Here is a 27,849-nt window from a genome sequence, read left to right as displayed (position 1 = left end):
CCGAAAGAAGAAGCAAGTCTTGTCTCTCAGCCCTTTGGTGTCCCAAGCAGCAGTTGCCATGGCCAAGCTTTCCCAGCCCAGCTGCTGCCAGCATCTCCCCAGCTTGCCATTGCCACCTTCCTGGGTGAGGCGCGCGCGCATTTGCCATTGGCGCTGTTGCCATCCCTGTGAGTGGCAAGCCCATCCCCTAGCTCCAGCACGAGAGAGGGGAGAGGGCAAGCGAGAGGGGCAAGGGCTGAGGAGCGTGGCTGAAGCTGGAGCAGGTGCCTGCAGAGGTCTCTGTGCCTGCCTGGGTGCTGCGGGGGCCGTCGAGGAGAAGCCCGAGGTCGGTCACGGGTAGCTGGAGCCTGGCACTGTCGGCGGGGCGCTGGGCATGCTGCTGGGGCTGCTGGAGGTGGGCTGCGGCTGCACACAGGCCAGCTGGCACGCTGGCCCCAGCGCCTTGGCCCTGGCCCCCAGCGGCTGCAAAGTCTCGCTGGGGGTCTTTGTCCCCGGCTGCTGGCGCTGCAGCGTCCTGGCCCCGCTGGCCTGGGGACAGAGCCTGTCCTGGGGCCGCACGGCACGGGGCTCCCCACTCGGAGTCTCCGGCAGCAGCCGCGCTCTGCGGGGAGGTGGCGCCGCTGCTCCTTGCCCCCCTGCAGCCCCCGGGCTTCGCGCTCTCTTGCTGGGTGCCGTGGTGCTGTTGATCGCCAGCTGCTGCCCGCTGCTGCCTGCTTCCCTGCTGCTGCCAGCCACCGTGCTGCTGCCACCCGTCTTCCCCTGGCACGGTCTCTTGCGGCCTTGGCCAGCCTGGCCCAGCAGCGTCTTCCTCTCCTTGCCGGGGGGGTTCTCTGTCGTCGGCCTCCTGTGCTGGCAGCTCTGCGCTGTCCCGGGGGTGCTGCTGGGCGCAGGGCGCTTGGCCCCCCGCTTGGTGCCGGTGGACGCAGGGGCAGGCGGGGGGCTCTTGAGGGGACCCATGGGGTGTTTGGGCAGGGGTCTCCTATGGTCAGTGCGGCCCTTGGGGTTGGGGCGTTTCTTGGGGGAACTCGGGGGGGATTTGGGCTGGGGTCTACTAAGGGCACTGGGGACCTTGGGGTTGGGGCGGGTCTTGAGGGAACGCTGGGGGGGTTGGGGCAGGGGTCTACTAAGGGCACTGAGGAGCTGGGTGTCAGGGAGGCTCCTGGGGGGACTCAGGGGTGGACTGGGTAGGGGGCTCCTAAGCGCACTGGGCAGGGGACTGGCTGCAGGGCTGAGCGGGGGGCTCACTGCTGGCACGACGGGGGACTGCAGCGACAGCCCACCCTCAAGCTTCTCGGGGCGCAGCCCAGGGGTTGAGGGGACCTCACCGAGGGCTCCTGTGGCTTCCAGTCCCTGCGTGCTCGGCTCCTCGATGTCCTCGCAGAGGTCGGGCAGCTGCGAGAGGAAGCGGCTGAGGGCAGGACTGCTGGGCAAATCGGGGAAGGCGTCCTGGGGCTCCACGGCATCGAGCCAGCTGAGCAGCTCCTCCATGCCGGGGATGGGGATGTCCAGGTCGGCCAGGAGCTCGTCCTGCATGTGCTGCAGCTGCTGGCTGTCCCCTGCCAGCTCTGGAAAGGCCTCGGCAAAGGCATCAGGGCCCAGCTCGGGCAGCTGCGGGGGCTCCTCAGGCACCTGCGGGGCTGTCGCCGCTGAGGACGAAGCAAGAAAATCCCCCAAGACGGGCGATGTCAGCTTTCCCATGGCCCCTGGGTGTGGGGCGCCCAGCGGCCGGCTGTGCCAGCCCCAAACTCACCGTCAGGCGTCGCCGTCTGGGTGCTGGCGGTCCTTGGAGCCTGGGCAGGCTTGGGGGCAGTGGGGCCGGGCAGCGGGGGCCCCTGGTCCTCGCTGAGCCCCACGGCGTGCAAGCAGGGCTCCGGCAGCTGCCCCCGGCTGCTGCTCAGGGTGCGGGGCGTGGGGAGCGCCTGCCCCCGCAGCGGAGGCCCCGGGACGAGGGGTGGCGGGGGGTTGCGCTGGGCGGGGGCCTGCAACAGGCAGGTGCCTGCGGGGTGCAGGAGCTCCCCATGGAGCACGGCCCTGGGCCCCAGCCCCAGCGCATGGTGGGGTACCAGTGTCCCCGTCACCATGGGCTGTCCCCACTGATGGACGGGGGCACAGGGAGGAGCGGTGTGGGGGAGCTGCCCCCCGGCAGGGAGCTGCACCAGCTGCAGCTGGTGCCCCATGGTTGGGAGCTGCACCAGCTGCAGGTTTTGCTCCACAGCGGGGAGCTGCACCAGCTGCAGGTTTTGCCCCACAGCGGGGAGCTGCACCAGCTGCAGCTGGTGCCCCACGGCGGGGAGCTGCCCCACAGCAGGGAGCTGCCCCCCGGCGGGGAGCTGCCCAAGCTGCAGGTGGTGCCCCTGGGCTGGGAGGTGCCCCCCAGGTGGCAGCTGCACCCCGGCGGGGAGCTGCAGCACCTGCCCCTGGACCCCCGGCACCACGTGCCAGACGGTGGCCTGGGGCAGCGCGGAGGGGAGGGTGGGTACCTGCGGGGGCTGCAAGGGCAGCGCCGTCGCTCCGGGGAGGGAGGGCAGCAGCCAGGCAGCCACCGTTGGCGGCACGGCTGGGACGACGAAGGGGGAGTTTTGCGTCTGCGCAAGCCGCGGAAGCCGTCTGGGGAAACCCTCTGTGGGAAAAAGGCCGCTGGGCTGAGCTCTGGGGCGCTGGGCTCGCCAGCAGGGCCGCAGCCCCGGGAGGAGCGGGAGCCGGCTGCTGGACCTGCCATGGTGGCTGGAGAGTGGGGCGGTTGCTTGGGGAACCCGGGCAACGGGGGTTCCGTCCCAACGGCTCACCAGCCCCTCGCCGACATCTTGGGGAGGACTGCAGGCTTTGGACCCAAGCAGGCTGCCCAGCGCAAGACTTGGCCATGTTCATTAGAACATTACTAGCCTCTAAGCCTCATGGCATCACCTTCCATCTTGACTGCTGAACCTCCTTGCTCCCTACTATCTTCTTTGCCAAGATACAGCTGTCCGTCCACATTTACTTTTCCTACTTGGCTGGACTGAATTTAAGAAGGGAGCTTGCAACTCTTCCTCTTGTTTGCCACTTCATCATCAAACCAAATGAAAACCATTTGCCTTTAACCTCTTTATTTCAGGCCTTCTTTCCTAGTGGCCATTCAAAACTGGGAAAAAAATAGTCTACCAAGTGGGGTTTTTTTTTGATTTGATAATAAATCTGCAGACTGTTAAGTCATCAAGCACTTCAAGACTGTTTGAAATAATCTCGAGATTAATATAAAAGGAATTCCTCACACACGCTGCGGCCGCTTACCTTTAGTATAGTCGTTGGATGCGATGGAGCAGTATTTCTTGCTTTCGCCTGCACTGGAAGTCTTCCCTTCCTTGTAAGGTTGTTTACTGCTCTCACTTCTGCATTATTCACATGAAGAGCCATCTGGAGGATGGGATTCTTCCTTCTTCTCCCGCGTTATCTTCTGGAAACGAGGATCTAAGTGTTCCAAGGAGCCTTTTGCTTTCCTGGTGTTTCTCCTTTTTCTTCTTTTTCTTCTCCTTTTTCTTCTTTTTCTTACGCTTGCGATTGGCATTGTCAAAGCGGAGCGCACAGAAACACAAATCATGAAGTCTGAAAGAAACATGCAAGTTAAAAAGGGAAAAAAAGATGTGGCACTTGTTGCCTATATGAAACCTGATTTATTTTACCACAGGTGATGATTTGCAGCATGTCAGCTATTTTGTGGTGCTTTGTGCACACGCAACTTACTTTAGATGCAGCAAACTTAAGCCGTCAGATTGAAGGACCATAGGTCCTGGTTTGTACACAGATCATTAACAACGGCTAGCTCTGGAATACGTGCAAGCAGAAAAAATCTTTTAACCTAATCTGGAATGGTGTACGGATGTGATTCGAACTATGTGGTCCAAAGCTAGTGCTCTGACACAATTCAGCAAGAGCTTTCCTGTCTTCACTGATCAACCTAACAACATGATCCCCAGCCAGCTGGTGCTATCTAAAGAACTTAGAAACTACCAGAAAAAAAAAATAAATAAATAAAACAAAAGGAAGACATGAGAAGCACCCAGAAAAGAATTAGGATAAAAAATGCGGAGTATGCTGGAATCCTTGCTTACTTGGAATCCTTCTCTCCATCTTTATCCTTAGACTTCTTTTTCTTCCAGAACTTGTGATATTTTTGCATTTTTTTCACCACCTACAAGCTCCTTTTCTATCTTTCTGTCTTTCCTTTCTATTTCACTTTCACTACCTTCTGCACGGGTATATTTTCTTTTTCTGTTTCCTTCTGTTTCAGTTTTCTGGCGACAGTTCTCCAAATGAGCTGACACAGGTGGAAGCGCATGTCTTTCACGAGAATGTCTTCTGGAATGTTGCTGAGGTACCGAGCAACGATGCAAGTCTGCTCGGGGTGTGCCAAAGCGACGTACATCTTCCTCTCTCAAGAGGGAACCGTGAGGCCATCCGCTTTTGTAATGATAATGCTTATGTGACCTGCTGTAGTAAGTTGCAGTCGATCTGTCAAAGGCTGAATCGCCGTGAGAGAACTTTCTCTCTCTACTGTCTCCTGTCGCATGAGGTGAATAGTAATCCTTGTAATAGCCACATCTTTCCCATCTCCGTGCTTCGTCTCGATAGTATCTTTCTCTGCTCCAACTTCTTTCCCCTTTGGATCGGTAGTACCTATTGCTACCTTGTTCTGATCTTCCTCCGCTGCCAGATCTGTACTTTGAATATTTGACTGCTCTTCTGCCATTCTCAGGGCTGTTTCTTTCACGAGGGAAAGATCTGTACCTGCTTCCCTCCCAGTACTCCTGCTTGTGACTCTTTTGCTCAACAAATTCCACGCTCTGAGAACACCTCCTCTTGCTGGAAGGACCTGCTTTTTGACTCTCCTTCTCTTCACTAGGAGCATGTTCCCTCTTGCTTCGGTAATGCTCTTTCTCAGTGGTTTTAGTCTTGTCCTTTGTATCTTGGCGTCTATCTGCAATAGCTAAGGAAGAAAGATTGTTAGAGCTACATTCAGTGTCAGACTTGAGAGAGGAAGTTTGCCGCAATTTCTCACCAGGCTCACAAGACTCTTTGCCGGACAAAACATTTTCTTTTGAAATGAGGTCACGTTCTTTTGATCTTCTTGGTTTCTCCTTGTCTCCACGGTCATCACATTGGTACTGGGCGAGGTATTCATCATTCCCAGGAGATTTCGGAGGTTCCGCAACACTGCATAAAATAAAAACCCATTTCTCACTTCTGCTGAAGGACGTGAATATTAAGAGTAAAACCTTCCAAAGGCAAACAAACAAACAAAAACCTCCGGACTACAGGAACGCTCGCAAAGATATGCCATTTAGAAACCTCTCCTGTGATTAGGACACCTTCTTCAGCTCCCAGAGAAAGTGCTTTTGCCCCTCTTGCTTCTGAAGCCATTGCACTAAAAAAGCAAACGCATCTGTCTCCTTCTACCTGCTGCTCTGAGAAAAAAGGCATAGGGGCGAGCGGGGAACAGCCAGTGTTTCTCCAGACAGTGGAGAAAAATGGAAAAACATTCTATAAAGGAACACAAGTTCTCCTTGAGGCACCAACCTGCATCAGAGTGATATGCTCAGTGCTGATCATTAGTTCTGTTCGTGACACTGGACACACAGTATGGAATTGTACTAATTTAAATCCTTCCATTAAATACTATTAGTAGACAGATAAAACTGTAACGAACTTCCATAAAGTCTTGTCTTAATCAGACTGTGCTCATTTTACCTCATTTCCTCTGACAAGCTGTTCAGCTGGCTGGCTCTGAAGGACTCCGTGATGACTTCTCGATTGACTGAAGGCATAGCTCCAGGCATCTGCAATTAAAACGCACAAGTCAGCAGACAAAAAAATACTATTTGTAGTAGTACTGAGGACTAGTCTTGTCAGAATGTCTCCATTAAATGGTAAGCAAGACCGCTGTCAGTTGTATGCATTATCTACACTTCAAAGATAACCCCAACTCACCCCCCAAAATCTACTTTATGAAACTTAGGAATTTTTATCTCAGCTGAGCTTAAGTTGACAAGTTCTAATGTAAGCTCAGGTCTGCAAATTCTAAGGGGATAATACCACAAAGTCTTACGATCACATGTGTGCTGTGTTTTCTCAGTATTTCACCTGAATTAGGAACACAATAAACACTCCCGAATACATCGTAGGTGAGAAATTCTCGATGGAGCAAATCTATGTTTCAAGCAATCCATTTGTTTTAGAAAAGAACATCTCAGAAGGTTTAACAGGTTCAACTCGGCAAGTGGAATCATCAAATTTCAGTCCGTTTTCTTTAGATTCAGTAACTAACCTAATAGCACCATTTAGTGAATCTGTTTTTGGCAGCTCATGCTGGGATCTTCCTTTGTCAGCATTCTGACAGGAAGAATTGGAATGCTGCAATGTACGGACTACCTTTCCAACCAAAATTCCATTAGAGGACATTGCATTGCATTTCAAATTCCTTTGAAATAAGCCCTTTGACTCCTCCTCAGATTTTCCTGAAGATTCTGCACCATAAGGGACTGTGTTATCAGAGCTGAGTTTAGGATTTTCATTCACTGTTGGCTCCACAAAAATTTCATCAGAAACTTTTTTGTTTGTTTGCATTTGCTTCATTTGCATTACTGAATTTGTAATTGTGGATGAAGGAACAGCCTGGTAGAGATCTTCATCCTCCACAGCACTGCTAAGACAGTCAGGCTGTGACACAGTCTGACGAGCAGGCAATTTATTGTGAATACTGATGGTGATCTTCTGTTTTCTTGACATATCAGTCATTGAAGGCCTGGTAATTGCCTGGTTTTGAACACAGGCCATTGGTGGTGCTGAAGATGGCCTTTTTAGGGTGACACCAGTGGTCTTTGTGTCCTCTTTTATGGATCCATTTCCATTTAAACGGCTTGAATTCTGTATTTAAAAAGAAGAAATTGCAAGATGGATTAACGCAAACACTGCATGTAACATTTTGAAACACAAAACTCTCCTACTGAGTGTTTCTACAAATGGTCTTAACACCTAAAAAGAAAAACACACTGCCCTTTAAGGATAAATGCAAGTCCAATAAGCGTATTCAATTCCTGCTTTTGGTTTACTGCAGATTGGTATCAAATTAACATCATCTTTGAAAAACAGCCAAGCAACTTAACATTACCTGCTGCTATTCCCAAATATATTTATTTTCCCCTTTAAACATACCCTGAAAAGCCTGAAGTAATCGTTCTGGTGCTCAGGAATAAGACATTTAGTTTTCCCTGTCTTAGCTAAAGTGACGAGGATAGGAAAAACAAGTCCTCTTTTAAATGATTTGAGGATTAGTACACTCTGCTTAAATAGTCAAAGAGCGTAGCTCTCTGTGCTTTAGAAAGCTGTCTTGGAGGTATAAAGTAATGGAGTCGCATGGCTGCACAATTTAGCAGTAACCACTGTTTGAATGACTCTGGCTGTAGCATGAGGGCTGTGAAGAAAGCTGCAGCGTGGGAAGGAAAACAAAACTAAGATGCCGAAAACCAAACAAAAAACCCCACACCAAACCCCAAACCCACTAGCAGTTTGGTGCCGTTATCTGCCCTCCCGCTTCCCTGAATTACCTTAATCATATGAGGAAGAAGTCGTGGTCCCAGAAATCCAGCCTGCTTACTATTAGCCCCCTGCTGACCAGGAGGGAATGAACAGGGATAAGATGGTGCTGGCAAGTAAAACGCACGTTCTCCAAGTGTCAAATCATAGCGCCTTCAGAAAAGAGCAGTGATCGTAGTTTAGTTTTTCTTTCAGCCTACTCTTGGATTAAATCCCATCCTATCATTTTAGAGGAACAGCTCATACGATATGGAAGCCTTCTCTACAGAAGGCTTCGCCAAGACTACAGACTGAAAAGTAGAGAACAGTCTTCCTACTAAGACTATCACTTGCAGAGCAATAATTCATTCTTACACCACAGATGACCTTCATTTCTCTCCTTCTCTAAATTAGCCAGCTACAGATAACACATAGATAGCAATTTACACAAGTGCTGCAGTTTAAGGCCAAGCAACAAAAGATAATAAACGACACAGAGAATTTCAGGTTAGACAGAACTGAATTAGACAAATAATAATCTTCTCCCGGGACAGCAAGAAAAACACTTGCAAAACAGAAAAATATCAATAACAGGAAAGTAAATCTCTTCTGAACACATTTTAAGATTTGTTATTACCTGATATAAAAAAGTATGTAAGCTTGCTGACCAAGAACTCTTTTAATGTCAGTATGCACTACTTTAGCATCATTCATCTGATACCAAAGTCCATTACCAGCCTGCAAATAAAGACAATGATTTCTTTAGGTGAATTGCACGTTTTCCAGTTGAAATCACGGATAGGAACAAAATACACATGTGTCAAATAAAAATATAATGAAATCTTTTTCCCTAGAAACAGTAGCTGCTAGTCATGCTTTAATTGGTTTGCCAGCACAACCTTTACCCTGTTAGAAATGCTGTTGACTTCTACCTTTACATAGCATATATAGTGTCCTGAGTGACAGCTGACACCGTGATGTACCAGCACCGCGTATAAGGCATAGAGCAGTGGTTCTCCCATTGACTGCGACATGTAGGCTCTCAGGTCCAAATACTCCGGATATTTCACCTCCTAAAGAGACATCAAGAAGATAGAAAAATTATCCCAGAGTACTTCGTGGACTAGCCAGAGAAAAACACTTCCAAAAAACACAGACTAGAATTGATTTCTAGAATATATTTCTCGAATATATTTCTTGATTCACTACAAATAAGTCTTCCCATAAACAACGGTTAAGACTAGAAGTTGCAGAGAACTGTTTCCTGATGAATCAGCCTTCTCAGAGGAAAGCATATGCTTCTTGTCAAGCGGGAACTTTATTGATATTAAGAGAAAGAATAAGCCATAGTCGTTAGTCTACAATTATTGTCTGAAAATATTAACAACTTTCAGCTTTGGGGGATGTCCCATTACACAATGATATAGTTGCATTTCAGTGGTAAATATACCTTGTTGATCTTTCCACCTGTGAAATCTGCAAATCTTTTCAGTGATATTGTGAGAACCTTGGAAGAACGGTGTATGGTAAATCTCTTGGATGCAGGAACCATCTTTTTACACCTTAAAACCAAGCAGAGATAAGTGTTTGAAGGCATCTTCTTTTTTCGCCCCCAAAACAAACTCCTTTTAATGTCTCACGCATGCCTATGCTATTTGAATGATATTTACTTGCATAATAGGTTGGTCTTTTTTCTTTTCATAAACCCATGCACTGCGTGTCAGGTTTGTTAATACACAGAAGAAGGTCAATTTTCCCAACAACTCAGAGCATAGCGGGAACAGGAATCTCTCACAAAAGGGTATGACCAGGTTGGATGGCAAGGTACCATTTCTTGGTCTACAAAAGTGGCTATTTGAACTCCAATCCTGGAAACATTCTTTCAGCTTTCAAGGGGAATACAAATACTGAAAGCGGAACGAGAGAGCCTTGGTCCCCAGGGCTAGAAATTGCAAATAATCTCCAACATAGGTCGACTATCAACATCAAAAATACAACAGAAGCACATGGTCATTCTACAGGAGGGAGACATTTAACAGTAGGAAGTCTTCATGTACTGAGCTTGTCTGGAAAGACACTGAAACCATCTGCCATCCTTTGAAACAAAATAGTTCAGTTTGACACATTGCCCGCTCCAAGGTAGGACCTACGGTGTAAGCAGTGAAAATTAGCCACTAGCCCAGAGAACAACGGAAACTGGGCAGTTTACATCAAGAAAAGTACTGTCGAGAGCTAATAAATAGAAAGAACAAAAGTAGCCCTTTTTGAATTCTGATGGCAAAATAAGGCCAGAGAATTGCAAACCCATAGGGAATGCCTATGAACAAGACTTCCCCCTTCCAAAGAAACAAAAATCCAAGTCTTTTATAAACTTCCACAAAACTTGTAAGTAGATCCAAAGTTTAGAGGTAGTCCAACAGAGTCATGCAACATAGAAAACTGACATCTAGGATTAAGACCTAATTCGTCAAAATCTTACTCGCTACATTTATAGCAATTCTCTCCATCCAGCTCTTCAGGTTTCACAAAGAGTTCCAGAGCTCTGCTAACAGACGAAACCGCCTAGAGCAGCGAGAAAGAAGAGCGCAAAGTCACCGTAATTCAGAATTCCAGAGACATACTAGTAGTTTATAAGAGAATCTTACTAACATACTCAAGCGATCTACTAGGAGCACTGTGAAGAAGGAGGCAGAAAGAGCATGCTCAGCATTGACCTCACCTGGAAGGCATTTGACTTTGGAACAAATACTTTTCCAGTAGCCTAGACAGCATCTACAGTGTACTTTGTCATCAATACTGGGGACAAATTCATCAGTCTAACAATTAGATGTACATTGAGGTAGAACAACAAAGAAGTATGACAGCATTATAATTTTTGCAGAAAGAGAATTCTTTCCCCTTAAACCCCATGCAAATGTGGAGACTATTTACATGGGTTCCACGGAAGGACAAAGTCCAATCCACTTCCTTAGCACCACCAAGCTCTTACGTTTTAACATTATATGTGGTTTGGTTTTTTAAGTTAAACAAGTTTAATTTAGAAAGTTATGCATGTACTTAAACATCATGAATTATATTTAGAAAACATCTTACCTTTATATCCAAAGTGATATCAAGAAATGCCTCATACGTATCCGAAACTGCTTTGCAATTCAAGCACTTCACTGGAAGCAAAATATAAATGCTTAACATTATGTGAAGGAGACTAACTGTCCAAATTCAAGTTGTTGACAGATACTACTTTAGACAAACTACAGACTGCTTTACTACCGACAAAAGTCACAGATCAGTTCTAAGGACAGGAATATTTTTTCAAGTACCTCTCGATCTTAGAAATCCTCCAAATATTTGATGAATGATGGTGGTAGCTTGAGAAGATCTGTCCAATCTGGAAATAAATTATAATCAGACCTCAGAAGATTTAAGGCACAGAGTCAACTCTTCAAAGAGTTTGATGAAAACCAATAATGATGTAGACTTGCGTTGCTGATAGTAAATAAGGCACTAAAAGGTGCTAGAGATCATTTCTGAGAGTACATAAAGGACTAGAAGGTGCTAGAGAATGTATGAAAGTGAACTTGTTTATGCTTACTCGGTGCTTCCGTTCAAGCACGCTTCCTGCATAGCATCAACAGTATAGCGCAAGAACTCGTGTGCGTCTTCTTGACTGCCAAAACGGAAATGTTGTCCTATTCCTAAATAAGAAGATGATAGTATTGACCTCATTTAAAAATGAAATCATTCTTGTATTTCTAAAATCTCTCTTCATTGGAGTGTTAAAACCACTTAGACACATCAAATAATTATTTGAAGATTACAAGCTATCGAAAAGAAACACATCTGAAGCCACTTACGACTGAGATTACTGATAACATGCGTAGGCTCGATGGCATCAACAGTGCAACGCAGGGCCTGGTTAATGTGAGTCTCCATCGTGCACATCATGCAAAAATCTTGTTCACGACCTGAAGAGTGAAAGAGCAAAGCATCCCAGTCCAGCGAAATATCCAGAACTACAAACATCTAAGTACAATTTAAACTATAGATACAATATCCACTCTCCTTGCTACATTCTATTCTCCCAAGATGCCAATGTCCCAACAGTCTTGTAACATTTCATTTCACACAACTTGACAGAAGAAAAATATCCACTAAGCCTGTATTCAAATGCATGTTGTGATGAGAAATCTAAAAGACTACTGCAAAGTCGCAGTTGTAAAGGCTGACAGGAATGTGAACTCCACAGGCTGCAAAATGTATTACTCTCTAAAATTACTACCAAATGCATTACTGTCCAATGCACTTCATTATTCCCATGAAGCAATAAATGATCCTTTAATAAACAAACAAACAAACAAATAACTAAATAAATAAAACATGGTGCATTAATTGCACTCCATATGCTATTCGGAGCCCACTGCTAATACAGTGCTCAAAGCCAGCTGCTACAGGTAAAATCAGGCAAATAAGCTTATCTCACAGAATCACTGCTGTTCTTTCACCTTCAGAGCTATCCAACAGATTCAAAATACTGTTAGAAAGTACTCACATGACTGGCTGTGCTCAAGAGAAAGCATGTAATTGGCAAGTGGGGGTGTGTAGGTCAAACACTGTAGAGTAGCATTAAGAAAACATGTGTTGCCAAGATTGTACAGGCCAACTCCAACACTTTGTGTTTCTCGCCAATCCATACAAATCTTCTCAGGTGGAAAAAGAATGCTCTGTGGCGGAGCAATTCCATCATTAACGACTGCAAGAAAGTTAAATTTAAAAAGAGATCTTGTTTGTTTGTTTCGAAGAAAGGTATTTAAAAAAATACTATTCTGCAGGAGCACCTAGAGGAGCTAGCTACAATCCAAACCAGAAAAACTTATTGCAGACAGCTTTAATACCACCAAATTCAAATTGGCTGGTCAACACAATGTTTTTGGGAAAAAAAAAAAAAAAAAAAAAAAAACAATTTTAGTCAACCATTTTAATTCTTCTAAGGCAAGGCTAACTGCCATTCTGTTTGTAGCACCTAATGCCAAGTTCCTCTCCATCTATAATCTTTAACCTGATTAACTCAACTACTGTTTTTTTCCTTATTATAACTTAAACCACAAACTTAGACTTGAAATTATACGGTAAAAACGTAAAAACTAGGAACTAGGAATGACGGTACCCCTACAGATACCAGATTTTTTCCTGAGCAATGTTATCCTTCAAAAAACCTGTGAAAAATGGAAGCTGTGAATAGCAACAATCAAACACTTTTCTCTGCAAAACAGAAAAGACATGGAGGAATCTGTGCATTACAAAAAGCTCCCCGTATTTCTCTGTTGACTGTAAATATATCAAAATTAATTTCTGTAACATCAGTCACTTCAGTTGCCTTAGGGGATTCGCTTTTCAAGTCTTTCTTCACAGTAGTCCCCTTCTCTATCAGTGCAACAAGTAAGAACTGCATTTTCTACTTTTGCTTTGAAGACAATGGAGGCAGGATAGAACGCACACTTACTTAGATCTCTTGGGGCAAAAGCCTTAGATTTTTCAGATGATCTACAGTAAATAGCACCTCCACGTCCTTGGGCCACAGAGACTTGGCTTGAATCTTCTGCAGGCACTATCCGGCCCCAGTTGGCGGTGCGTGACATCAGTATTTTAGGACTTGGTTTCTTGGATTTGCCAGACCGCCTTGAAGAGGGCTTTTTAGGCTTTGAAGATTTGGGCTTCTTAGCTACGGTCATTGTTCACATCTGCGACAGAGACAGAAGTTCTGGTTGACGTAAGACTATCAAGAAGCACTCCAAGAAGAAAAGAGTAACAGAAGTCCTGTCACTTAATCTCAAAGAAACAGCCTTAAGAACTAAATCGCTGGTATGAATGATTTAAAAAGAATCCCCAAACTAAACACACAAAGTGAAAATTTCCATCTAAACTCTATCAGTATTACTTTTCGCTTCTGCAGAACTAGTGGCTGATGCCATTTCTTTCCCTTCCGTAGGATTTTAATCCATTACAACTCTGGAGTCTTTTTAATATAAAAATGTAGAAGACATTCTCTGAGGGGAATCAGTTATTTATTGATTTCCGGAGTTGCGCAATTATCTGTTAATTAGTACCTATGATCTAATAGATAATTGTTGCAATTATCTATTGCTGGCATTAGTAACGGAACACTATTACTTCACTGCCTGCGTTTTTCTGTTTCGTCTGCACAAAGGTACCCAGAACTCACTGCTACTTTTCTTCTGTCTTTCCAGGGCTCGCCCTCTACCTCACTGTCTACTGCACCAGTCATGAGGGGTTTGTTGTGATTCTATAATGAGCCTAGCTTTTAAATACACCTTTTCTGGGCGTCACTTGGTGACGGCAAGTTAATCTGTGAGGGCTCCTCAGTATACATCATGCGGTCGCTTTTTCCAGGTGAAAAAGCGGAGCTGTAAGTGGCAGTACACCAAAGCCCTGGCATGCTGAGATCCAAGAGGAGAGATGTTTGGCCCTCCTTTTCACTCCTGGGAACCATATACCTCAAAACCCACAGAGGATGGGCTATATCTCAGAGAAATCTTCGGAAAGGAGAGCATGAAGAGCATGTTTGCAAATTTATTTCTCCCTGGGCTTCTTCTGCTTCTCCAAGAAAGACGAGTTTGAATATAACTTTGGCAGCAGTACTTCTGGTGTTTTACTCCTACCACATTTAAAACTCCTACGACAAACTGAAAAGTTAGACTAAAAAGCAGCTCTTTCCGTTCTCCTTTCTAAAGTTGCACGCTTTCCTCATGCAAAACAACAGGGGAATGTAAGCTAGAAACGGAAATGCTGAATGTAAAACAAAACAAAACAAACCTCAGCCCTCCAGGACAAAAGCCAATAACTGCTACAAAGTCCTTTTTAAAATGCTGATTAGGTTTCAAGGTGATACCGCTTTAAATAAGCGTAGTTGTGTGTCCATAGGCAGAAGCTGAATAATGACAGGATGAACTTCTATACTTCATGTTTTGTTACTGTCTTACTGTAGCACACAGGGACTTGTTACCTTTAGGGAAACCACTAACCTCATGGAGGGTTTAAAACATAAGCTAGTTTGTTATACCAAAATGACGGAGAGAACAAAGCATAAAGTGCTTTCAGATTTCTAGCACGCCTTGATTGCTGTCCATTAAACTTCAGACACGTTAAACAAAACACAGTAAATAAGAAAACTCCTAGTCCCACAGCTGGCAAATTGTGTGCAGAGGTTGTAATTAGAACTTTTTTGCCTTGACGTTTTACATTTAAAATTGATTTTAAATCCATTCTATACACACTTTCCATTCCTGAAAAAACAATACGCAAACCTGACAAATGCATTTACATGAGAAATGAAGTCGTCCTTGTCCGATTGGAAGACTAAGGTGACAGCTCCTGGGCTCAGGGATAAGCTCCGATCTTCACCAGTGACAGCTCCTTTTTTAGGATTGAAAGGGAAAATGTTTCAGCAACACATTGGAAACATACTTAAGGGACAAGAAACAAAATCAAGACTGCAGTGAGAAGGAGAACAGAAAAACAATACTGGGGGGAAAATGGGAAGGGAAGGGAAGGGAAGGGAAGGGAAGGGAAGGGAAGGGAAGGGAAGGGAAGGGAAGGGAAGGGAAGGGAAGGGAAGGGAAGGGAAGGGAAGGGAAGGGAAGGGAAGGGAAGGGAAGGGAAGGGAAGGGAAGGGAAGGGAAGGGAAGGGAAGGGAAGGGAAGGGAAGGGAAGGGAAGGGAAGGGAAGGGAAGGGAAGGGAAGGGAAGGGAAGGGAAGGGAAGACCTTGATCTTTATACTGACCAATGAGATAAGCCTTACACATTTTTAAGTTTATTTTTGACAACTGATTGAGGTGTTACCAGCTATTAAGTACGATTCAAGAGCAAATATTAACACTAGAAAGAAGAAATCCGATCCACCACCACTGTTTCAAAATACATCCATTTCTCATTTGGAGATGACGTCTCTCTGGCAAGGTAGTAGAAAAACTGTAAATACCGATAGAGCTTCCTCTCCCGATGTTCCATATACATACCGATGCTGTTCCTACACCTACGCTCTGAGCATAAATTTATGTTGACATGAGTGACAAGAGAGGGTGTTACTCCTCTCTTTGTTTGCCTTGAGAGACACACCTCTTGTCCATTGAAAAGTAAATTCAAGATTCCAGATCACTTAAGACAGTTGCTATGCCCCCATTCAGAGTTCTGCAGCAGCACTCTTCAGATGTGTTTAGCAGTCTCTTTAGAAAATGTTATCACTTAGGACCTGCTTCTCAGTAGGTCCACGTTTGGCCTCCGCTTAGCAGAGAGTCAATCCCAGCTTAAGCTTTCGTACAAGAGCCCCTTCACGAAACGGAGTTGAACCCTGACATAACTGAGTTGAACCTTTAACCTTGAAGCTTCCTTAAAGAAGAAAGCAGCACCCAGGCCAGGAAATAGAAATTAATCGTCACTTTACCCTGAAACGCAGTGGGCTATTCTGTGCTGGCAGGATTGCTGCCGGGCTGGCCGACGAGGCGGCGGGCAGCTCCCCGGGGCCACAGGGCCTGGCACAGGGAGCCGCCGGGGGTCTCCAAGGTCCGGGAACAGCGGCAACAGCGGCAACAGCAGGGACAGAGGGGACAGCAGCGACAGCAGCAGCCACCTCAGCCGGGGCCGTCTCCACAACCGCCACAACGGCCTCGGAACGCCGCCGAACTCGGAGCTCCAGCGTGACGCCTTGTGAACCTGGCCGCGCTGCTCATGGCTAAAACCAGAGCGTTTCCTCCGGCGTGTGTTTACTGTCGGTGCCGGATCGGCCCTCACCCCGAGCTCTCCCTGCAGGGAGGGCTTTGGGGTTGGGGTTTCCCTCCCGCCGCCGCCGCGGGCAGGCCCCGCGCGCAAGGGGTCCGCGCTGGGGAGCAGCATCTCACCCACGGCGAGAGACCGAGGGCACGACATGAAAAAGCCCCGACACGAAAAAGCCACGACATGCGGCCGAGGCGGCGGGGAGACGGCTCTGAGGGAGCTGCCACTTCGCCCCGCCGTCCTCCCCTCCCGGGCCGCCCCGCCGAGCCCCGTGCGCCTCAGGCGCTGCGCTGAGGGGGTGGCTGGCTACTGAGACAGCTGCCCAGGGCACTGCTCATGGCACCGAGCCTGACGGAGGTCAACAAGTGTTGAACAATGCTCTCAGACATCGGGTCTCACTTTGGGGTGGTCCTGTGTGGAGCCACGAGTTGGACTTGGTGATTATTGGGAGTCCTTTCCACCTTGGGATGTTCTCTGATTCTAGGTCAGCAATCCAGTAGCTGATGAGAAGTGTGGAGTCATTCAAAGGGAAGAGAGAGCACAACACTTCTCGTTTGCAGAAGCGGCTATTTGGTAACCAAACCGATGATTCCTTTGCTTCTAGAGCAACTAACAGCAGGGATCCGCTTTACAATGGAGGGAAAAGAGTCGTTGGCATGTCATGTGAAGTAACCTTCAAATCCCAGAGGATGATTTTGTTGGAACTTTATTCAGCTGAAAACACGGAAGCCTTGCTTCTGCTTGTGTTAGTTACAGCTCCAGTTTACTTTGGTTGGGAGGGAAGGCATTCCAGGCTAATGTGCTGTACCTGTTCCTTCAGCTCATTGTCCATAAACGGAGGAGCAAATGAAATCAGTTTAATCTCCATTAAATGCAGCAGACAAAGCGGAGTAGAGGGCGATCTAGCACTTAATTTTTCCTGTAAGCAGGAAACCCAGAACTCAACAACACTTTTCAAATCTTGTCCTGCAGTAAATGACCAGCTGAGTGAAGCTTGCATTTAGAGGATGTGCTCCTCCAGTAGACGGAAATAGCTTTTCCTCTTCACAAGTGCAACTGAGTGGTGGACTGGCAGCTACGTGGTTAACTAGTTGTGCCAAAGGGGTTGTGTTGAATGCACAGAAAAATATGCAGGAATAAATAAACAGCAGAGGGTTGTCTGTAGGCATGACACCGAGTACAGATGTTGTCTGCAGGTTCGTGCAGAGTGCACCGCGCCAATAAGCACCCAGAGTCGGAATGCACACGAAGGTCTTTTAATTATATAATTACTTATAGAACTCTGCAGAGTCAGGTACTTGGCCATCTTTCGCAAAGCAAGCACACCTCTGACTCGAATCACCGTCATTTATACACAGGAAACTTGTGAAAACTCTCTCTTTGGCTCCTTTGGATTGGTTATTACAGCTCACCTAACTTATCTCCACTGAGCTTGTGCATTACAGAGGAATACCGGGGGGGAGGGGGAACAGGAGAGGGGGGACACACACCGAATCCCACATTAGCATAGATTAGCATTTTGACAGGTGTGATTTTTAATGTGCTAATGACCCTTAATGAGAAAAAGGTTACTATAGGTCAGTCTGGAGCTGGTGTTCTCCTTCCTGTTTTTTCCCTTTTAGCCCTTCTCTTCCTTGCTTCTGCTAGCTCAAGGCTACCTGTCTCTCTCCTTCTTTATTTTCTCAGCTAAAAGACTGCACAAGCTACACGCCTCCCTATTTGCTTCAACATTTCCTTGTTTTGTTTTTTTTTTTTCCCAGCTCTGGGACGACACAGGTGTGGTTTGATATTTGCCAGTATAGCTAAAACTCACGCCAGTCTGCTCACGCACAATAAGTAGTAAGATTTAAGGACTGGTTTCATCGGCTTCTTCCATACTAACATCCTTCTTATGTTTTAGATATGCTGTAGTTAAATCAACACTAAGTTACTACTTGTGGAGTAATCGCCTTAAGCGACTAGGCATCATAAGCACACCTCCATCCCAAAAGCACCCCGCCTCCAAGGTGCAACCACCCCTCACTGAGCACGCCCTCGGAATTTCTCAGAGCCTGTACCTTTAAACGCAAGTGAGATAATTTCTACCAAGCACAACCAAGATATGCATGACTAGAGTCACTCAAGCTCCACCTTAAAGATAGAAAATAATACCAATTGGTTTAAGAGAAAGGGGATGTTAGGGAAGATACTATCAGGAAGGATTCCTTCTGACATCACTCGACAGGCTGAGCCTCTCACTCCCCCACCCCCACTCCATTGGGACGCCGTGGGGTAAGATCTGAACGCTTGCTTATACCAGGCGTCTCTGTGGAATCTTAGAAATCTCTAGAGTTTTGATGCTTTTTAATGTCTTAATACCTAGGCTGTGTACCTGTGCATTTCATGCATGCTAGCTTGCTTTTGCAGACAGTGAATTTATCACTGACAATCCAAAGAACCTGTGTACCTGTCGCCGTAACAAATTGCACTTAATTGCATTCTTCCTAGCTGTGAGAGTTCTCCTTGAATGCGACTAGAGCGAGGCCGTACTGCGTTGTTGGTGAATCCGTGACCGTGATAGTTCAGCACCCTGAATCCGACGGGACCCATGACGGTCAATCGGCTACACCCCTTAACGCGACACTACTAGACGAAGAAGATGACAGGGCTTGCATGCACTGCATTAGGCTTTGCATGTGAAAACACCCCCAAATAATTTCACGTGCATTTAACGTTTTTAAAGGGAAAAAAACAGGAAGGTGTAGTCTCTCTGTAAGCTACAGCCCTACATAGTTAAGGCATCAGCATTCATTCCTTTGCTTGATAGCAAAGTATGAACATACAGAAGAGTTAAATATTTTCTTTGCATTCTTAAAGGCGATTTTTCAGACTTGGGCTTCAGTTGTTGGAGTTGAAGAGATCAGTAGACATCCTTACTTTTACGTTAAGACCAAAATCTTTATCTAAGATTGTGTTATCGAACGCAACTAAACTCCCACCCCCACATGGTTTTTTTGTAACTTCGCAATGATCTTGCTGCAGTCCCACTCTGATGGTCTTTCAATAACATGCAAACTGCCGTGGCAGATTCTGTTACAGTGCTTTTCTATTGACAGTGTGCATAACACTCAAGGTAAAGCCCCTCATTTCGCAGTGGGGACATAAAGTGTTTCTTTGGACCCTGCTGCTTCTGTTAGTACTCATTTTTTCACAAACTTGTTGAACCTGAGCCGTGCCTACTGAGCCAACGAATGCTTTGATGACACAGTATTTTGTCAAAGCAGTTTTGCTTCTTGGAGCTACAGAAGCAGCTCTGGCTACGTGATAGCGAATTGTGCTGCATTGGCAAAACCAGACTTAGCTACAGACTTACAACACTTGCTAACTCGATCTATTTCAAATCTCATTTTAACTTTAAAGGACAATCAGTTTTGTGGCTCCTGTCTTATTAATTTGCCTTGTTTTGCATGGAAGGGCAGCCTGTGAATGTTTTGCTTTATTGCATGCTTCAAAAAAAGGCTGAGGAAGAGACTGGAGGAACCTTTTCTATTCTATGGACTTTCCCCCGAGAGTGTGGAATTGCAGGCTACTTGGATGAATGTTCCAATGTGAGTAAGGGAGCAGACCTCAGCCAAAGGAGGTGGAATCCTTGCTTAATAGTATCAGTGTGGGGACATCTTTGCTTAACGGGAGCCATTTAAACTCTTCATAGAAACAAAATAAGCTGGACATCTTATGCTTGGAAAGCAGTATGGTTACACAGCGGCTAACATAATGACTTGAGTCTTCTGCTCTGTAACTTCAGGTTTTGTTTTCAAGCAGTGCATACATCAGTTTAAGCTTTGGACAAGGAGATTTGCGATGCAAATAGTGATAAACCAGAATCGGCGGCGCTGACGAGTGTAATGGTGAAATGCAGCAAATCAAGTATTCCTGGAGAAATGTGAGATTACAAAACTAGCAAGCCATGAAGCACTTTTGTTGTTGTTGTTGTTGTTTTTTAAATCAATTTTTCTATGCTGAAATAGCACCTTCAAGAAAATCTGTTTATCTAGCCAGGTAACGGTGTCTCCCTGTAAACAGGAAGGAAATGCCAGGAGCAGCCATACCTCTTTGCTGTCAAAATAAAGAGCAAGTTGAGGCCAACATCATGCCATAGTGCAAAGGCTTGCTAAGAAAGATCATTCTACGAGGTCTGCAAGAAAAGATGACTTACTTTAAGTTTGTCAAATAGAATGGACGAGTTAGTAGTCGAGTACCGACTGTGTCCGACTCTACAGCTGCGGCACAGCTCCAAGTCCCTGTTTTCTCCGTGGACTCGTCTCACAGTTTTTGCACCAGCTCTACTCCTCAATGTTCTGGTGACTGAAACGCAGAAACAAAGGATTTTGAAACAGTGAAGATGGGATTCTCCTTATTTCACCGTTGCTCTTGTAAAATGGAAACAGACAAACAAAAAAGGCACCCTGAAGTGGATTGAGTTTTCTTTACATTTCAGATCAGAAGTTGGTGTCACAACCACTGCATTCCACTTCTTTATCGCTCTGCACGTTTAAACTGTCTACTTAAAACTGGGACCTGTAGGGAAATTTTTAAAGAGACTGAAAGCTAGCCAGACAAAAACAAACGTGCAACTTTTGTTCCATGCAGGAGGGAAATCTACTCCACTTATTTCTGTCTTGGAAAAGTGAGAACAATCAACATCTTTCTCTAAGGTGTTTTCACTCCATTCATGTCAAACTGTATCTAACAGTGCTCAAAACAAACACTAGGACATTGCAAGCCTCTTCCTAAGAGGTGTATGTTTGATTACTCTGTTTATGCATGCAGCACTTCCATTTCCTGCATTAGGATCTAACAGCTCAAGGAGGGAAGAATCGTTTCAAGAGAAACACCCAAACACCACATAACTCAAACTCGTGCTTTTTAGAAAAAAGCCTGCCCATTGTTTGCCATACAGCACCCTTTGGCACAGGTTGGTTGCTTGCACTGTCATTAAAAGAGCCAAGAGGACAAGGGGAAGGGAAGAGCTACACCGCTGTGCTGCTAGGATCACAGCTAAGGTTTACTTTTGTGCTTGCCAGCTATAAAACTGAGTTTGAACTTACCAAGTATCGATTTACTTTGCACAATTAGAACAGTTTGCTTTGTGCCTACCAAGCTGCAATTCACACTGCTCCCTCCCCAAGGAATTCATAAAATCTCCTATTTGCACCTACCTCTCTTCACAGAAAAGTCACTGAGGAGTGAATTCAGCTGACTACAGAAGGCTTTGGGGCCAAATGAAAGCCATGGAGTGACCAAGTGCCATCCTCTTCAGTAACCTGCGCAAATAGGTATCCCGGGGACTTACAGCCACTTACCTGTGCTATATTCTTTTTTTTCGTTCCAATTTTAGCTTTCTCAACTGCCTACATTAAGAAAGAGGACAGGGCAGAGAAGGGAGAAAAGACTTGTTGTATTAGACCCATCAAGGATGGGAAATTTCACCATGTTTACAAGCCAGTGCTCCATGGTATACAAAGAGAAGCCTGTAGGCCTCACGCAGGATCCACATCCCAAGTCTGTTGCGTGCCATATACACGCGGTTCTGTATGTACCCACATTTCCTAGCTTGCTCATGTTGAATTCTCAAAATTATGAGCAATAGCACCCAAGTGGAAAAGATACATGTCCTGGTTTCAGTTAGGACAGCGTTAGTTCTCCTCCTAGTAGCGGGTAGGTTGCTATGTTTTGGCTTAGAATGTGTGAAAGGATGTTTAGAAGAGTGCTGATACCACCCCGATGTTTCAATTGCTGCAGAGCAGTACTTACAACAAGCCAAGGACCTTTCGGTGTCTCACTGTCCTACTGGCGATCAGAATCGGCGCACAGCAACAGCTGCGAGGGGACAGACTCAGGATGGCCGACCCCAACTGGCCAAAGAATTCTATGCCTTATGGCAACACGCTGCACCATGGATAGGGCGGGGCAGCCGGGCTGCTAGGGGTTACGCTGGGCACTGGTCAGCGGGTAGTGAGCAACTGCATTGTACATCACTTGTTTTGTACACATTACTAGTAGCAGTACTATCATCATCATCATCATTATCATTATTATTTTCCTGTCTTAATAAACTGTCTTTATCTCAACTCGCGGGCTTCACTGTCCCGTTTCTCTCCCCCATCCCAGAGAGGGAGGTGGGAGGGTTGCAGAAGGGCTGTGTGGTGTTTAGCTGCCGGCCGGGTTAAACCACAACAACACCTCAAAGGAGTTGGGGAAAAAAACAGGTTTTTTTAGAAAAGCAGAAGACTTTCACTGAGAAGAGGGATGCTAGTTTTAAGGTACTGGTACGCCATCAGCATGCTCATAGGCCTCTGCTGATTTTAGCCGGAGGTTTATCAGGCCACAACTCACTGCACATGCTTTCTCTCTTGCTTTTCAATCTACAAATCGAACAGAGATTGAACATATAGAAATACAGTACCTTGAAAAGCATCTTCTCTTGACATTTCCCCTCAGTATCGCCATACTTTCTTCAAAGCTGGAGACTGAACACCGCAGGATGCTTTTGCTCATTGATCTTAAACGGTGTCCGTTGAAACATTCAATACTGGGAGAAGAATAATCCTAGGGAAAGAAGGAAACAAGAATGTATTTATGTGAACCACGTAGATTCAGATAAAGAAATTCTGCCTCACGCAAGTTTAATTGACCCTCCTGACTTGGTAGTGGGGCAACTAATGGCAGGCAGACATTGAAACGCTGCTGTGCTCAAGAAAAACCGGGAGAGAAAAAAAAAAAAGAAAAAAAAAAAAAAGCTTTCAAAACTAAAGCTTCCCTTTCCCCACCATTTTCTTGTGGATAACTTAAGCTTAATATCCTTGGCAAAAAGATATTGCAGCAAAACCTTTCACATAAAATTAGTGTTTCGTGAAAAACAACAACAACAAAAAAACCTTTAAATTCAATTGGAATTTTTTTCAATAAATTCAATTGGAATTTAAATTCAAAACTTTAAATTCAGTTGAATTTAAATTAAAAAAATAAACTAATTAATTTAAATTAAAAAAAATTAAATTCAATTGACTGTTCAGAGGAACAGTCAAGCTTGACATTATACATCCTAGAATTAAAATCTAGTTTGAGTTTTTCTCCCATCTCCAGACCTTGCTAAAGATGCTTATTAGGAGCTCTGTCAAAAAAAGTGAAAGGCTTGTTATATCAAAGCTTCGAACCCTTCTTACTGCCCATGACCTTCTTCACATTGCTGCTCCTACAAGGGTGAGCACTATCATTTTTAGTACGGGAGGGAAGCTGTGATATCCTTGAGTGGGGGGTCGTTCTGTTTACAAAATGAAGTTCCAGTAAGAGTACATCAAATGAACCAACTTTCTTTGAACTTTAATTCATCACTATATTGAATGAATGACCTCTGGATTTCTCTCTCCCATTTGGAAGTCAATTTGAAAACAAAATACCTCTGCCATAAAGAGCCAGGCATCAGAGACACCTGTTGCGCCTCAAGAACAGAGAAGGTATGAACGACAAGAGCAGCTGAATAAAATGCAACTTGCCATTAGAAATGGGTGTACTGGCATCTACAGGTGCCGCTGGCATCTCCTCATCTGGTTTCTCGTCTTCAGTAGCAGGGTTCTGCTGTGGTGACTTGGAGTTGTCGCATGGAGCACACGCTGCAGAGATGCGACCTTGCAAGAAAGAATAGATACCAAAGATCTTCGTCGTGCATTTTCAGTTACAAATGCAGAGACAAGTCTTCAAATCCTTAGCGTTAAAGCACGTACCTCTTTTCTCACGAGATTCTTTAATTTGTTCACAAAGTCGTCCAAACTCTGTATCCATTTCGTTCCTCACCATTGAATATGCAGTGCCTTCCAAAACATAGGCGCTGTGACGATCTGAAATTTTACAGACTTTACCTGAATGTTGTCTACCAACCAATGAAACTGTTTTGATCACAGAAAAAAATTGCTTTCTTCATAGGTTGGTTCCGAAAGCTTATCTCAGTGAATATTTTCAGCATAACAACATCGAAGTTAATTAAAACAAAAGCACAAGTTCCTTGGGAACACTTATATCACAATTCCATGCCCAAGTAGCAAAATGATAAAATATTTACAATTTGGTAAGAGATGTTCTCTGTGGATGTCCAAAATCATCTAATCCATCCGAAGTCTATTGTGCGCACACAGCATTTATCCATCTATACGTTCGACAGATTTTTTAAACTAGGGCTAAAAAGCACATCCTCACCTGTAGATCTTTGATCCGGGTAGTACTCTAAGGCATTGTTACAGATTAGATCGATGTCCTTCAGCTAGTCTCCTGCAGCGAGGTACTGGCGCGAGTCAATTTGAGTCAGAACTGTTGAAAGATCCATCGGCTCTTTAATCCTTGTGGCATAGTCAGGTACCTGCAGATCAAATACAAGCATTCAGAGGTTTTCTTAACCTTGCACACTGTCTACCAAAATTATTCTGAAGACTTTAAATAAACGACTTCCTAAAAACTCTGAACATTTGCGATGCATCAGAAGATGCTGAAATTAACCAGTTTGCTTCTCAAAAATGGAAGGGCTTTTTCATTTTTCATTAGAGCGGCCACAAGAGGACAACAAGAAGTAGGGAGGTCAGAAGCACGTGCATGGTAGAGAAGAAACACTGAGGGTGGGAGATTCATTTCACTTTGCTTCAGAAAATCACAACAGTGAAAGCTGAGCAAGCCATCCGGCATTCTCTTTGTTGTCGACATTGAGGAAAAGGTGCATGAATTGCACCTGTGAAGTACCTATTGCAGGCATCTACTTTAGAATGAGATAACTGGGCCCTGAGGTGCTCATTTCTTCCCTCAGACCAGAAGAGGAGCCTAATGACCAGTTCAGATGAGGACATATGTATCTGTCTAGATTTTTCACAGCTCAAGAACCTAGGAGAAAAGGGGAAGAAAAGCCAGTGGAGGCCCACATGAAGACGACTTTGCTGATCCCCAGGTATATTCAAGTTACACCTGTCTTTGAAATATACGCCCCTAGTTTAGGCTTATCTCATAAATTAAGGAGAAAAAGGCATCTAAGCAGCCAATTGGAGGAAAAAGAAAACACACTGCACTTATGGTTGATTCCTATTGAGAAGTTCCAGATGAAACAGAGAACAGGATCTCAAAACTTATTTTTACAAACTGCTGCTCCTATTCCTGTTCCCACAGGAACTGACAGTCCAAGAAAGGGCTTCAGACTTCACTCAAGTAGTCCTGTAAATACTGTTTGTCATTATAAGGAAAGATCTCTGTGCTTTTCAGTGCTGTGACACGCCTACGTATCAAAGCCTTTTCACGAGCAAACTGTGTTGGCATTTGGACTGGCTTTTTAGAATGAAACCAGGGCTTTCAGCGAATAATCCCATAAGAGACATTTGAGAGTCAGCAGAAGTAAAAGCACTGCCTCTGCTTCTTGCAAAATCCTTACAGTGCAGCCCTAAAAACAAAGTTGAACCTTCCCCAAAACGCTGAGAAATACGAACACTGACAAGTTACAGACACACACGGATCAGCACTACTTTACCTTCTGTGGGTCAACGGGCTTTGCAAATTCCCTGAAACATCTGTCAGTGGCAAGTCTGCGAGTAACGTCCCTCAAGAAAATTCAAAGGTCACGCAAGGTATCCTCCACTTCCTCCTCCAGCATCCCTACTTCTTCCTCTTGTGGCTTCTGAGGCTCAGCTGGTGGTGCTACAGGCACGACTTCCAATGTCCAATCAACTTCAATTAATCAGTACTCAAATACAAGCATATGACAAATTACTGACAGAAAATGACCAACAAAGCAAAGCCCAAAGAGCTAGTAACTTCGATAGGAAAGTTTTAGATGTACTTCTCATATCCTCCTCACCTCTTTTCTTTACAGGAGGCTTAGCCACTTCATTTAGAATTAGGTCCTCAAAAAAAGGCTGCTCTCTCTGCCCTACCAGGCAACTCAATATTGCACACTTCTCCAAATTCCGTATTAAATCATTTTTGCATCTAAAGCAGAAGGAGGAGAGACATTTCAGATTTAAGGCCACAAAAAACTCATCTTCGATTCCAAAAAGACGAGTACCTTTTCAAATTAAGAATAACCTGAAGAACACAAACTGAAAAAAGTTATCATCCTGGCCTTAAAACGCTACATTTTCACAGGCTGGCACAGCAAATTCAAATATCACCTTTAAGAATCACCTGTAGAATTAAAGCTTGCTGAAGGGATTGTACGCTACACTGGTAAAGTAATGGCTTTCACCACATCCAACAGCGCCTCCTTTGTATTTACTTGCCTTGCTGCAGCCTTTACTTAGAACCTTTATGGCTATAGAGGGAAGAGACAGGCTTCAGCAGACAAGTGAGGGCTTTTTGCTGAGTTTTTATTTCTCTACCAAAAGGTGTCTGAAGTAGCTAGTACCTCTACGTCTTCCTCCATTTTCAAGTTCTAGTAATAAAAGGTAGGTGAGGAATTTCACTACTTATTTTAGAAGGAATTTACAGCCTGTACAAAAACTTCTGTGGGAACTCAAGCACTTTCAAAGCAGTTGATAATAAACACGTCTAGGTAAGACCCGTTCTCTTCCCCCAGTGACTGAGACCAAATCATCAGAATGACAACAGCGTGGTCCTGTTTTGGGCACCTTCCCTTAATGTAAACTCTCAGAAGTCAATGAAGTTCTGCACCTACTTTTACTACAGTTTATTTAGGATTACAACTAGAATTCGATTCCAAAGTTACTTTAGCAGAAATTGGAACTCAGCTTTCCAGCTTGGAAAGCTTTGGCCTATATGAAGAAAGAAACTGATTTACTTATTTTTTTTTAATCAAAGTGTTTCAATTCTCTACTAAATTGCATTATTAGCAGTTTACCCAACATAGCATGGAATGGCAGACTGTCAGAAGAAATCTCTTCAGTAAAAACATCCTCTTGTCATTTCAAGCACTTCATATTCTTGACTGAACCACTTTGTAGCCACCAGAATTATTGTATTAATTTATTCTTTGCATGTGTGAGAAGGGGGTGAAAGTCACTTGCTTGACTCAGAAAAAACCTTAAGCAGATGCTTTCACAGTATTCTTTTTCTCTAAGCAAATTTTAAGTGATTTGTTAGGGTGCCTGAGTAATAACAGCATGCATTTAAGAAAGCACAGCATTTTGATGCTGAAAGCATTCATAAATTACAAGACACTGAAGAAATAGTAAGGAAAGTATTGACAAATACCTCTTCTGGGAGATCTGAGTGACGTACATCAGACGGAGCAAGCAGCAAAACTGGCAAAAATGCTGGAATGTTACGTAGTAGAGTTAGAAAAGTAAGTTTCAAGACAGGTCCAGCGTTGTCCCACCACAAATGGATATCTGGGACATAAATTGTGCTTGGTGCTGTCTTCTGAGCATTTCGGATCAGCTAGTGAAAAGGAAAGCTTGCGTAAGAAAACTAAAACACGTACAAGAACCTCTTAATACATAGCTACATAGCCATCTGACTGCCCCATGAAATGAAACTACGTGAACAGAG

The 27,849-nt window shown here is 44.8% G+C and overlaps 1 protein-coding gene and 1 long non-coding RNA gene across 2 annotated transcripts; both read right to left on the bottom strand.

The window, feature by feature from the left end:
• Positions 1 to 3,286: 3,286 nt before the first annotated feature.
• LOC311428683 (ubiquitin carboxyl-terminal hydrolase 42-like) lies at positions 3,287 to 25,921 on the bottom strand. Its single transcript, XM_084540020.1, has 25 exons — positions 25,874 to 25,921; positions 24,568 to 24,727; positions 24,099 to 24,212; positions 23,871 to 24,002; positions 22,781 to 22,923; positions 22,129 to 22,194; positions 21,678 to 21,725; positions 20,531 to 20,679; positions 14,888 to 14,979; positions 13,049 to 13,286; positions 12,098 to 12,298; positions 11,403 to 11,513; positions 11,141 to 11,243; positions 10,869 to 10,936; positions 10,642 to 10,712; positions 10,028 to 10,110; positions 8,999 to 9,110; positions 8,481 to 8,621; positions 8,186 to 8,286; positions 7,581 to 7,722; positions 6,619 to 6,900; positions 5,725 to 5,813; positions 5,036 to 5,190; positions 4,089 to 4,963; positions 3,287 to 3,582 (listed from the first exon to the last, which is right to left on the bottom strand). The coding sequence occupies exons 10-24, from the start codon at positions 13,275 to 13,277 to the stop codon at positions 4,116 to 4,118; spliced, it is 2,736 nt and encodes a 911-aa protein (XP_084396146.1). The 5' UTR covers positions 13,278 to 13,286; positions 14,888 to 14,979; positions 20,531 to 20,679; positions 21,678 to 21,725; positions 22,129 to 22,194; positions 22,781 to 22,923; positions 23,871 to 24,002; positions 24,099 to 24,212; positions 24,568 to 24,727; positions 25,874 to 25,921; the 3' UTR covers positions 3,287 to 3,582; positions 4,089 to 4,115.
• Positions 25,918 to 27,752, bottom strand: LOC311428684. The gene is made up of 3 exons (XR_014687820.1): positions 27,553 to 27,752; positions 26,201 to 26,331; positions 25,918 to 26,086 (listed from the first exon to the last, which is right to left on the bottom strand). It is a non-coding gene; the product is annotated as an uncharacterized lncRNA (long non-coding RNA).
• Between the last annotated feature and the right edge of the window lie 97 nt (positions 27,753 to 27,849).

Source organism: Aythya ferina, assembly GCF_964211825.1.
Source record: "Aythya ferina genome assembly, contig: HAP1_SCAFFOLD_115, whole genome shotgun sequence".
Classification (NCBI taxonomy): Eukaryota; Metazoa; Chordata; class Aves; order Anseriformes; family Anatidae; genus Aythya; species Aythya ferina.
Note: the sequence above shows the minus strand (reverse complement) of the source record. Positions and strands in the feature narration are given on the sequence as shown.